Consider the following 14,223-nt stretch of genomic DNA (forward strand, 5'->3'; position numbering starts at 1 on the left):
ATATATCTGATAGCTAATTAAATAAACCTATTCGGTTGGGAATATTAGTTTTAAAGTATTTAAACTCCTTTTGACGTCAAAATCGGCTGTATAATACGAAATACTTGCAATAAACATTGTTTATCGTACCATATTTGAGTTATTTCGCATGTTGGTTATAATATTCGTGTAATATTTTGTACAGCTAATTTAATAAACGTCTTTGGTTAGTAATCTAACTTTAAACATATTAAAAGTACTATAGACGTTAAATAGGCTGTTTTAAACAAAATACTTGTATTAAATCCTTTTTTATCGTACACTATTTGAATTATTTTGATTATTGGTATTAATATTCTTGAAATAAATTATACAGCTGATTAAATAAACCTCTTCGGTTAGGAATATTAGCTTTAAGGAATTAAAACTTATTTGACGTCAAAATCGGCTGTTTAAGACGAAATATTGCAATAAAAATTTTCTATCGTATATTATTTAAGTTATTTCGATTATTGGTTAGAATATTCTTGTAATAATTCGTTATAGTAATTTAATAACGTATTCGGTTAAAAATATTAGTTTTAAAGTGTTAAAACTCATTTTGACGTCAAAATCGGCTGTTTAATACGAAATACTTTCAATAAACATTGTTTATCGTACATTATTTGAAACATTAATTAATAAAAATTATATTTGCAAATTTTAGTTTCACCTTTTAAGTGATCTTCAGTTACAATTTAAATCTGAAAAATAAAAGTAAAACAAAATATGGAAGATACTAAAAAGTAAAAAAAAGCAAGTGATTTAGATTTTGTAACTTATGATGCTTAGAAAGTTTCGAGTTTTAAACATTAAAATTGTATGTACTATAATTACTTAATAAATTGAAAACTTAAACTTAGGTATTAAACATAAAACTACTAAATTAAAAAAATACAATCAGCTTAAGGTAAATGAATAAACTAAATGACTTACATATTACCACGAATAAATGGATTTGAATTGAATATATAAGTTGATAAACTACTAGCTGTCTGGAGCTAAATTATACTAATTTAAAATTGCATTGAAAATTTTCTACAATAACATCGTTATTATTATTATGACGTAACTAATGTATACTTTGAACTAAGTTAATGTTATAATTTAGTTTTTATAGTTTAAAGCTGTTTTTTTTTTAATTATTTAAAATGGACTAAAAACGTTTTGTACTAATAAGTTAAAATGAATTTAAGTAAATAAAATGACATGCAAAACTAAATGTCAAGCGCTTATGTCTTAAAGTGAAGTTTTTTTAAGTGTGGACAATTAGCAAACAGTTCGTATCTTTTGTTTAAGTTCTTTATTTTATTGGCTCTGGCTATTTCTAGTTTCTCTAGGCTGCAAGTGCTGCATATGCTGTGGATTTTTCTTACCTCCCCGATGTTGTGGATGATACTCCATTTGGTGTTATACTCAAAATTGTTGTTTTTTAAAAACCAAATGTATTTAGCTAGTTCGGTGGTGCTTTCTATGTAGGTGTTAAAACTATGGTTATGGTTGTACCATCTGCTTTTAAAAGTATTAGCAGTGCTCCCAATGTATTCTTTTGTTTCTTTGTTTGATATTACGGTGGCTTTGTAGATAACATTTTTTATAAGTCAAAAAACTTATATAAAGTAGACAAATGTATTTGATAAATAACTTTGAACGAAAATATATGCACTGATTTAAAAATATCTAACAACAACACTGTAAATAAAATAATATATAAAACCTTTAACCTAATAAAAACACCGACGTAGAAAGCAGGATACCAAACGCTCCTTAAAATTAAAGATCAGCAAAAAAAGATTCTTACATATAATGAAATCGGATTAAATAGAGATGACGGGCTGGTGATAATAAGAAGCAAATCACCGAGATTAGCTTAGAACAATGCTAAATACCTAATTAAATTATATAAACATTACAGTTTTAAAATAGCAAAATTATGCAGTTTATTCCGAACAGAACTTAAGTTACCAACCTTACAACAAAACAAATTCACCAGTTTTATACGTAAACAACAACTCTAGTCTCTCTTTACAAGTACTACAACAGCTACCCAAAACAATAGATAGAATACATATAAAACTTTCTAACAACAAAGAATTTGTTTAAAACATAATAAGTAAATATCAAAAAGCATTAATTTAAGCCAATTACAAAAATGATTTAAAATAAAACAAGACCAAAAATACATAAAACTATACAAAACAAGGAAATAGAGTTATAATATAATCCAACTTAACGTTTAGTTTAACTGTAAGTTCTATAAAAGGCAAACAATTCTTAAATTTAATTAGCACTTTCTTTGATGAAAACCATATAATAAAGTATACAACAGCATAACAATTAAAATATTCTTCAAATAATTTAGAAACAAAATAATAGCACACAACAATAAAATCGTAAACAAAAACATGTAGACAATAAAAGTAAACAAAAGATAAACTTTTAAATTGCCGCAAAAAACACTGCCTTTTTAAACAACCAATACCTAATTTCTAACATAACCTATCTATAGAGCAACATTAACATCCAATAAAGATACCAAACAGTATGTGAGATCTACAGGAAATAGTTTTAGTCAAATATCGGAATCAAAAATATGCATCTAACATCAATAACAAAAGACTTACAACAGAATTGGCAAAGTACACTTGGAATTTAAAAGATAACACAGGCTATAACATTAAATTGGCGCTGCAGACTGTGTTATTTAAATAAAAATTGAATATGATAAATCAGAGAAAACCTTCATTATTACTACGTCATAATATTTATAAGCAAATTTAATTCTAATTATCTGTGAATACATGTTGAATAAACTTTAGCTTTACTGAGGAATAAATGAGATATCGATAAATAAATATCTCATATATGAAATTGCTATATAAAACAGTAGCAACTGTTTCATATATGTGATATTTCTATTTCATATTGTCATCAGTAAAGCTTTTATATAAATGTATACATATATAGACAAATAAACATAAATTAAGTTGACAAAAACAAACATTTACCTAGAGAATTGTTTCAGCATTTAATACGAGTTCTTCAGCGAGATTTTAAAATCGGTAAAAAAAAAGTATAACAGGATTCATACATGTCAGGCTGTCTTTTTTTTTTTTCTAAACTGTAATATATCAGTTTTGGGCAATTTAAATATTTCAAACTATTTTTTTTAAACAAGTTTGAGAATTTGTTTTCCTTTGAGTAAACCGTTTAGTTGTGAACTTTTAGAAAAAAATCAAACTTAGTAAGCAATTTTTTATAGGCAACAAGTAAGGCTAAAAACTTTAGAATTTCTATAGAAATTTATTTTAGAATAATTTTCGTATTTACTAAACTATTTAACAAAATTTTTAAATTTTCTTTTGTAGGATTCTTAAAGTTCTTAAAGGGTATTATACCTATATTTAGATTGTATCTTCTTATCATTTACATAGCTAAAATATCTTTAACATTAAACGTAATGAATTTTTAAAAGCTAAACCTTTTTAAAAAATATACAATGATCATAATACTACAGTATATAAGCTATGCTGTAAGTCTAGCGCAAAAAACCTTGTATAGTTGTTGACTAGTCTATTACTATTTTATAGTCGGTTATTTTCTATTTACAGCTTAAGAACTTGCAAAAAATATACAGACCTATTTACATATTGGAATTAAAACAAACAATAAGCGAATTTGAATATTTTTGATTATTCATTAAAAAACATAATTTTTAGATATAACCTTTCTAAATATTATCTATAAAACAGTTATACCTTTAGACAAACTGAAAAGCACGTAATGTCGGCTGACCGTCTAGCTTTTATTTCATTGTTAAGTTATTACCAAGAAATAAGGCAAAAATCAATGACACTTAAACAAACTTGATTTTTTATATAACAAGTACGAGGATGATCAAACTTCGTCTCGTTAATCTTCTTTTAAATTTTCATACAAGTTTATTTAGTATATGAAAACTATTTATTATAATTTGATTTAAATTTTTGTTTTAAGTACAACTAAATGAAAATTATGTTGATAAATTTTGTATTTTATATTTACTATATTAAAAGAAATAAAAACAACGTAAGCACAAAACAAAAATTTTTGTTAAATTAAATATAGTTTTATCAAAAGCTCGTAAAAGTTCTTTTTATAAAGTTAATAGATAATGAACTTCACACGACCAACAACAACAGCATCCGAGACAACCTACGACCCGTTTCGTCTTTTTTTTTTTGAGTACTGCTTGTGCTGAGAACTACCTGGATAGTAGGTTCAAAATTCTATTTAGAGCGAGAAACACCTACCATCTCTCAATTCTAGAATCTTTGTTTATTAGAACTCGCGAGCCAAAAATTTGCAAACAAAGAGATTTTTACAATTTAAAACTTTATAAATAGCGTGTTTTTAGTATTATTATAGTCGTTTTTTGTCGTATTTTGTAATGTGCTTTTTATTTAATTTAGTTTCAGGTGAAAAAAATTCTACTATCTTAAATGTTTTTGTTTTAGCAATTTTGTCTTATAAATTACTTCAAGTCAGCTAAGTATAACTCAATTCTAATTTAAACCTTTTAAACAGACTTTTATACTTTATGACGTAACTATTTTAAGCTAGACATTTCAAAATAATACTTTTTAACTAAATTACACTATAATATTACCAGTTTTTAGCAAGGTTATTCTGAGAATGCGCTAAACGAAATTAATAAATAAACCTTTTAAAAATGAGTGACTTATGTTTAGATTTTGTTAAGATTAGTTTGAAATTGTAATAATTACTGATTTAAATAAATCTAAAAAGCGTGTTTTGTACTGATCTATTTAGAAACGATCCGGTAGATATGATGATCGGGTTAGATATAATCGGGTTAGAAATGATCGGATTAGAAATGATCGGGTTAGAAGTGATCGGGTTATAAGTGATCGGGTTAGAAATGGTCGGCTTAGAAGTGCTCAGGTTAGAAGTGATCAGGTTAAAAATGATCTGGTTAGAAATAATTGGGTTAGATATGATTGGGTTAGAATTGATCGGGTAAGAAATGATCGTGGTAGAAATGATCGGGTTAGAAATAATAGTAAACCATTTCGAACACAGCGCAAAAGTACTCAAGAAAACCTGGTCTTTATATACTTAGATTAAACCTAATACTAAGCCTATTAAGTTTACAGATTACTATTGCACAAAAATCTCTTAAAACAAAAACATTTACCACAAAATTTTCTTTAAAAACAAAACTTTTTTTTTTGAAGTTGCTAGAAGTGTTAAACGATCATATTACTTTTTTGTATTCTAATAGTCTAGTTTTAAAATCTACCTCGTATCTTGTTTTATCTTAAAAGTTTAGTAAGTAATTAATTATTCAAATATAAACTTATGTAAACATTGATTGTGCTTTTATTAATTTGTTTTTATAACAAAAACTTAGTTAAAGGTTATAAAACTAATTTACGTATGTTTACTCATTATTTAGAAACATTTTAAACTTTAAGTAGTGGCCTTAGTAAAAAATAAAACTTAGTTGAGGACATGTTGGTATTCATTGAAAAGGCATTTAAAAAAAGGTACTGATGAAACTGTCAAAAGTGGTTTTTAAAAATGACTTGAGAATAAGTTTAAAAATTTCTGTTAATTTAACTTTTGACACAGGTACTTTTGACAATAATGAAAATTTAAATAGTTTTAAGAGTTTAAACATCAATGCCACATAACAAAGTACATGGTCGCCAAAAGTCTTTAAATAAGTTTTTTAGTTATAACTTTTTTTTAATAACAATGAATTTATCAATAGGATAAAAATTTTTGCATCAAATCGAAATTTTGTTACTTTACATGTAAATATTGTTTAAAATCTTTAGTGAAATTAGATCAAAATTCAAGGTTATTTTAATTTCTCAAATTCCTGGTTTTATTAAGTTTTTTTAGCCTAAATTTTATAATTTAAGGATTTTTGGCAACACTGGAGATATCGATGAACTTATAGCCATTGATATAAAAGTAGTCAATTATTCCAAGAAGAAATAGTATAAAAAACTCGTGCTTTTTGGTTTTTAAGAACAGCAAGCAGTAAGTTTCTAGTAAAGGGTTGCCATACGATTGAAAATAAATTCAGCTTATTGCTAACCGTATTTATTTATGGGTAAATAAGCGATATTATTTTATCTCTATCTTTAGCGGGTATAAATAGGTATAGCAACTTTATTTAGTTATAAAATAAACAACAAAAACTATGTACAATTTTATACTTTCACAGACAAAAGATACAAAATGGTGCGCGACGCTTGATTTTTCTACACATTAATCTTATACGAACTTCAATACTGATACCGGTGGAAAAGACGATATTTCTGAACGTAGAAATTCTATCAAAATTGTTTCATATCGTACCACAGCTTATGTCTTCTGCCTCAAAGTCCTACGTAAGCTGTTTTATATCGTTCTATAGTTAACCTCTGCGGCCGCGCAATCCCAAGCCAACTATTTTGTATTGTACTACCATTCACGTCTCCGGCCTCGAAGTCTCACGTGAAAAGCTGCAACTACTTCCACAAAGGAAGAGTTGCCCCGTTGAAGCGGCCTAGGTCCGCTCCGTAGGGTAGTTGAGGTATAATAACCTGTTTGTCGATGTGCTTCATCGTTTATTTACATTTTTACTCTCTCTTTTGTAGGTGGCTTGACATGTTGACAGTTGCAGGTGACTTAGTATGTTGGAAGCTGCAGGTGTCTCGACATGTTTTTTTGAGCCAGCTAAAACTCTTACCTGGCTTTGCGCACAACACTCAATAAATACAAAATTGTATTTTTTTGCCTTTGTTAATCAAAAAATATAAAGTAGAATTTCAAATATAAATTAGAAAACTGTTGTTATTATTTATTTGAAACTCGTTATTTAAAAGACTTTTTATTTAAAAAAGTTTTTAAACACAATTCTAATGCATGAATCGATATATGGACGATTGAAGTGAAAGGAATATAATTTCACATCAATTTCCAACAAGCTTTTTAAAAGTACAATATATTTTGTCCTATTTTAATTTTAAAAAAAGTAAGGTAAAATTATCTTAAATAGTATAGAAATATTTAAAATATACAGTAAAGCTAATACGATTATTATTAAATGATTAATTTTAAAAAATAATTTTGAATTTTGCAAATTAAATGTTTTTTGTAAATGAAACAAAAAAATCTATTGTGTATGATAGATTTTCAAATGATACAAAGTATACAATTTAAATGTTATTTGTAAAAAATAAAGTATAAATGATACAAAAAAAGTATTGTGGATATTAGATTTTTCGGGAACGGGTCAAATATGCACGAAGGCACACTTTTGCACGAAGGGTCATTTATGCACGGGAGTATAAAAATATATATCAGAATAAGAACAAAAAATTACCGACCGAGGGTATAAGGGGTAACAGTGATAGAAGAAAAAAAAATTAAAAAAAAAATCAACCCGTGCAAAAATGTCCCTTTGTGCATATTTGGCACCAACTTAGATTTTTCATACCTTATCAAAATATAATTACTTAGTTGTAAAAATTGTTTTAAAATTTAGGTTTTTCTTCGACTTTTAGTAATTTCTCAAACTCTATGTTTTTGAGCTAAAATTGTCAAATTCTATGGCTTTAGGTTAATTGGCGACGCTAATCAGGTGAGAATTAGCCATGAGTCAGACATTATAAGCTACCAATTTACTTGATAGTGTTTATAGTTTGTCATTTTAGAAGTAGAGCTGTCTATAGCAGAAATGCAAGTAGCTGCTGGCAAAACAACTTTTAAAAGCTACGAGCTTGGAAAACATTTAAAAAAAAAACTTACAAACATCAAAAAGTGTCTGGTAGACCGCAACGCGATATACACTAACAAGCATGTTTCCAAAAGCATCTAGCTTTAGATAAAATCTAATTTCATTTTAAACTAGTTTCGTAAAAAATCTAAACTTTAATTTAGCATTTTATATCTATGTTTTAACTATTGGCAATATAAACGTCAGTTGCATAGCAGCGTTCATTATTTATTGTTTACCTTAACTTTAATAGGACTTTTAAAACTAATATTTGTCCTACTTTTTAATCTTGGGGTATATGAATGTCAACTGCACTGTTGGTTAAATAAACAAACTGTAATATGTTCGTTTTAATAGAGTCACCTTTCTCTCAAGTTCGTAATTTGAACAAAACCAAAAGTTGCGAACTTAAGAAACCATGATACATTTTTTTAATGGCTAATTTCAATACGTTAAAAACTAACAATTTTATGAAAAGATTTAAAATCCAAAAAACATTAAATAAACCGTTATTAAAGTCTTTATTTTTATTGACCTTCATATAAAACTGCTATAATGATCACGGCGTACTTTTTACTTTAGATATTGCAATAAAAGTTCTTAACTTAATAATAAGTAGATTAATAACAAAAAATTCAAATTTCATTGTCAAGACTTATGTTTCGAAATAATTCAAACGAGATTCACAATTAGATAATAAAATCTGTAAACTTAATCATGTATAAACACATTAGGTTAAACTTTAAATAAAACTGGCGTTAACTTGTATAAAAACAAACAAAATAAAACTATCAAATTAAAGTTTAAAACTATTGATTTACAAAATCATAATTTTAACAGGTGATTTCATGCTAAAGTTAAAAAAATATAAGCTACTTAATAATATTATAAAGTTAAAAATAAAGCAACATACTTACAAAAGTTTGCAAACAAACCTCTTGTAAACTAATACACTAGAATAAATTACACTTCTTAAACTATTTAAAAAAAATCAACTTTCATATCGTGACGTAATTATAAATTTTACTAAAAAAAATCTAATAGTATTGTAAATTAGTGGTTACTTGTATCAGTTTTAATACTTATTTAAAAACTTAAAACAGTAACACTTCAAAAATATGTTTTTTTTTCTGAATGGACAATTAAAAACATTTTAAAATATTTTTATACCTTTTTTTGAGAAAATTTTGATTAAGACTAAAGAGGTCAACATAAAAGGGAATTGATAATATTTACCATGTCTTGTTAACTAGAACAAAAACTAAAGCACAAACTCAATAGTCTTATTATGAAATAAACTATTTACTTGATAAATACACGTAAATACAAAATACTCTTTTAGTTTTCATGTTATAACAGTTTATTCAAAATTTACAAAATAGTTAAACATTAGAAAACAAGTGTTTTTGTTACGATACTAACAGTTATAGTCGAAGCTACTATATTTCAAATTAGGCAAAAAATGGCAAATGTATTACCTAAATTAAGTGTAAATGCTTTACTAAAAGTTTATGTTAGATTGAAACATTTTAAATTTTAAACTAAGTATATATAAACCGTATAGCTGTTTAAAACTTAAACAGTCTTTTCTAAGCTTAGTGGCAAGTTTAAAAACAAGAAATAAATTAAAGGTAGTAACTATAAACAGGTAACAAATGAAAAACTTAATAAAAAGTAAGTAAGTTGCATGGTTCATCTTAAAAAACTGAAAAACAAGTAATAATTATTTAAAAGAAATAAATTTACCCTTATGAAAGCAACCATTAAATTATGGTTTTTGCTTTTGCTTAAGAAAGGAAAATTATAAAAATATTTTACATAAAAAACTTTTGATATAAATTAAGAAATGATAAAATTATCATAAAATAACACGAACGTGTAAAACAAAAAGCATTTATGAGTAACTTACTTAAAACATATCAATACGTAACACAGGTTGAACGAAACGTCAAAATGTGTCATTGAGTTTTGTGTAATTAATTTAACTTGAGTTAAATATTAATAACATAGCAATATAATAAAATAAATGGTTACTTCTTGTAAAAATGACAGGTAAAATATTTTTGGTAATATATAATGATATACGTGGTATTAAATTATTAAAGAGTTCTGATTTTTTCACACCTACATTTTTAAGGAAAAATGCAATTAAATAATCCTGTGGGTGTAAATAATTATACTGGGAAATAATCTAAACTGTTTAATAACTTAATAACACATATAAAATTATATATTTCAAAAAACAAATTAAAAACAATTAAATATTATTTTACCAATTTTATAATTTGTTTAAAATAATTATAAACGTATTAACTTTTACTTCACATAGCTTACAATACTTTATGCTCATTTTATTTTTGCATAAAAATTGTGAATAAATATCAATACATAATAAACAAAATTTGAAGACGCATTAGATTACCATTATTCTTGATAATTTTAAGTTTGTTTAACCTAAATTTACTATTTGAAATATATTTGGTATATTCAACCATTTTACTACTAGTATAAAATTAAACTGTGATATAAACTAACTCATTGAGATAAGCGCAGGGTTGCCAAATGTTCTCCAGGTTTTTAAAAGTATACACGTTTAGTTTTAAGTTAAGTTGACGTAATAAACTGTGTTAAATAGTATAAAACATTAAAATGATACTGTAAAGCTACGTTAAATGTGATTTTTAAAGAAAAAAAATTGATGATGACCAAAAAAAATTACCTATATGAAAAATTTTTTGTGTCAAACCAAAAATTTTATACTTAACATGTGAAAATCGTTTAAAATTTTAGGTTTTTTAATGATTTTTGTTCAAAACTCGAGGTTTTTTAGCCTAAACTGTCAAATTCTAGGTTTTTTGGCAACCCTGTAAGCGTGAATCTTATTTAATTTATTTCTCATTTTGCAAACAAAGATTTTTTTTTCAAATAGTTTTAATAGGCAGTGCACTTAACAAAAATACAATAGTCTCATTTCATTATAATTTATAAAAAAGCAATAAACTTTCAGCAAGTATTGAATACAACAATTTAAAAAAACTATTATACACCTTTTATTGGAGACTTTCTATGAGAACAAACTGGGCCAGATACAAATTTTTTCGGCCAAGGAAGAGGCCATTCATACTGTCGAGGTAAAGGACCGTTACAACTAACATTTCCTTCAAAGTATTTAAAAAGTGGAAACCACCAATATCTTGAAATCATATTAGAATTTCCACTGTCTCTTAAAACCTTTGAAAGTACTTTATTCAACTTTTGATAAGTATAGAATTATCTATATATTCAACTTTTACTTTTAGTTTTGGATGTAGTAATCATGTATTTATCATAAATTACTCTTACTACTTTTTGGTTTGTATCAATATTTTTATTAACTTATATAGTTGAGGTTATAAAAAATCTCATTATAATTTTATTACATAATAACTAATACTACATTAAACAAGGTTGCTACTCATCCAGGCAAAAACTACTCTTTGTCACTATAAAATAGCCAAAGTTAGGCTGAGTTCATGCAAAATAATTAAAAATAAAGTTTTTAATTTCCGCGGTAATATACTTTTACGTTATAAATATAGTTTCCTGCAGTTTTATTTTTAACTTAAGATTGAATTTTTTGTATACTTTATGCAGGGTGGCCACTGGTTTTTGAGAAAATGCTTCCAGATTTTTGAAAGTACACGTTTTTGGGTCAGTTTTTAGTTAAAGTTAAGTTTAAGGTTAAAAACCGTGTTAAATAATATTATAACATTGAAATGATACTGTAAGCTACTATGAATGTTTTTTATTTATTTAATAAAATTTTCGTGTCAAATCAAAATTTTGCTACTTAACATCTACAATTGTTTTAAATTCCAGGTTTTTTAGTAATTTTTGTTCAAAATTCCAGATTTTCCTATTTTTTATTTTCAAAATTTCTCAAATTCTAGGTTTAATAGCCATGCTGTTTATAAAATTATAAGTTCTAAAGCTTGTTGTTTTACTTTCTCATATCGTTAATATTCATATCGTTAATATAAATACTTTTTTTTTTGTAAAAATAAGCACTATTATAATTTATTTAACAACTAAAAATAATGAAACTTTTTTATAGCATTATATTTTCTTAAATCAAGAAATAAAAATATCGCCAAAATATTTTTATAGATAAATTGTATAGAAAATAATCTTAATATGAATATAAGAAAAATATGTTTAAGCTTCATAATGTACTCAAACAAAAACGAGAAAATACCTGGACATTACACAAAGTGTGATATGTGTAAAAAAGTCTAGTAGTGACCATGTAGGCAATTACGACATCAATTGTGTAATGATCGTGGGCTAGTAAAATACAAATGATGGCAACTGCTGACACCATCCAACTAATCCAATGTACATACCACCATCTACGAGGTGTATCTAAAAATATTTTTTTTTTAATTCATACTGTATGCAGTTTTAATTAAATATAATTCCATAGAAAGTTGATTTAACAACATAACCAAACAACACCCATATAATAGGGTTGATCACGCCAATTCGATCATCAGACCACAAGTTTCGGTAGACTGAGACCGGTTTCGTCCTTATTAGGACTCATCAGTCAGTCACAACCGAAAAACTTGTAGTCGTCAATCTACAAACGGTTTATCATGCTTTCACATGAATCAACCATTTGCTAGCAATGATCAGTGACATCAGCATTGTCATTTGCCGTGCAACGTTTAAAACATTGTCCACTAGGCAAGACATCTGGCACGCTCGTTTTAGTACGATCAAAAAAAAATTTTTTGTCTGATGATCGAATTGGCGTGATCAACTATATTGTTAAACTTGAGCTTGTCTCACGGCAAACGAAAGTCCAGGCTTCTGCTTTGCTGACTTTCGCCGATGTTTTTTGTTCAACACACATATAGATACTTTTGTTTCTTTCTCACAGTTTTAAAATCCGAAACTCATTAACTGTCTGAACTTTTTAATTAATTTATTTTAATACTTTTTGTTTCTATCTAGGGTTGTCAAGTTTTTGTAAATTTATCCAAGGTTAAAAAAAAGTTCTTAATTCATTTTTAGTACAAAGTTAAACTAAAACAGTCTTAAATACAATAAAAATTAAGATACTGTAAAGCTACTTTAAATGTGTTTTATAATGAAAAAAAGTTAACTAATATAAAAAAATCTTTATGGTAAGTTTTTTACATCTAATCGAAATCTCGTTATTAAGCAAGTAAAAAAGTTTAAAATTCCAGGTTTTTTTTTCAAACTTTCTCAACTTTTATTTTTTTATTTTTTCCTAAATTTCAAGGTTTTCCATAATTCCAAGGTTTTTAGCTACCCTGTTCTATTTAAAAATGAAATAAATTAAACCACATGAAACAAGTTTCATAAATATACATAGAGAAAAGTAATGATAGGTCTTTTTTTTGTATAATTAAAAGACAATATTACATCACTGTAAAAGTAACACACTCTGGAAAATCCAACCATGAAGAAAGAACAGGGTTGCCACGCAAAACTTTGTAAATTTAGCCTGAATTGATCAGAATTTTACCGATTTAGCCTGACTTTTACCTTACTCTTAGGTAAGTATTTTGAATCCGCTTTTCTAGCTAAATACACATTTCGAGTACGAATATTTTTAATGAGAACAAATTTTGAGCACGCATATTTTGGCAAGTACGTATTTATATTATGCAATTTTAATAAGTACGCATTTAACTACGCACTTCTTATTTAGTACGCTTTTTTGAACCAAAATACTAATAATTTATAAAATAGTAATTATAAAAAAGTAACCCATGTATCTGTTTTATAAAATACTTCCTCCTATTTTATGTTATGAAACCTTGAAAATAAAAAAATAAATAACATAATCGGCTTTTACGGATTTTTCAAATTTAAATAAGTCTAAATATATTATAAATTAGTAAGCATACACATAAACTTGTTATATAAAATACTAAACTAAGTGCTTAATTATAAAGAAACTAATAATATTATTAAATAAAAAACAGATTGATTCTAAAATTCTGCAAAATAAACCTTTGTGTGTATATCACAGTTTTACTATGGAAGTGTCCTTGCCACAGATCATCAATAATAAAAAGATTACAAAAACTGCTTGTTCAAATAAGGTAATTGTTTAACATCTTTCGAGTAAAACTTTGCATTTTTAGTCTGACTTTATAAACAGGGTTGTCACGCCTTGATAATAACTCAAAAAATTTTGTAAATTTAGCTTGACGTTTACCTTTCTCTTAGGTACGCATTTAAAGTATGCACTTTCACTTAAATGCGCATTTTGAGATCACATATTTTGATAAGTACGCATTTTGAGTACACATATTTTGACAAGTACGCATTTTAGTACTAAGTTCTTATTCAGTAAACATTTTTGAACCAAAATGAAAACTTTCTTTCAGGTTTCTTTTTTATTTAGACTAGTAATA

The 14,223-nt window shown here is 26.0% G+C and overlaps 1 protein-coding gene across 1 annotated transcript in view; it reads right to left on the minus strand.

The window, feature by feature from the left end:
* Window positions 1-9,156: 9,156 nt before the first annotated feature.
* LOC145830085 (phosphatidylcholine:ceramide cholinephosphotransferase 2-like) overlaps window positions 9,157-14,223 on the minus strand; it is a 52,665-nt gene continuing 47,598 nt past the window's right edge. The window contains exons 8-9 of the mRNA XM_082937973.1: window positions 12,027-12,193; window positions 9,157-11,023 (exon numbers count right to left, since the gene is read on the minus strand). Coding sequence (XP_082794099.1) covers window positions 10,832-11,023; window positions 12,027-12,193 — 359 coding nt within the window. The 3' untranslated portion in view covers window positions 9,157-10,831. The remainder of the gene's footprint in view (window positions 11,024-12,026; window positions 12,194-14,223) is intronic.

Source organism: Thalia democratica, chromosome 2 (assembly GCF_965202585.1).
Source record: "Thalia democratica chromosome 2, ktThaDemo2.hap1.1, whole genome shotgun sequence".
NCBI lineage: Eukaryota > Metazoa > Chordata > Thaliacea > Salpida > Salpidae > Thalia > Thalia democratica.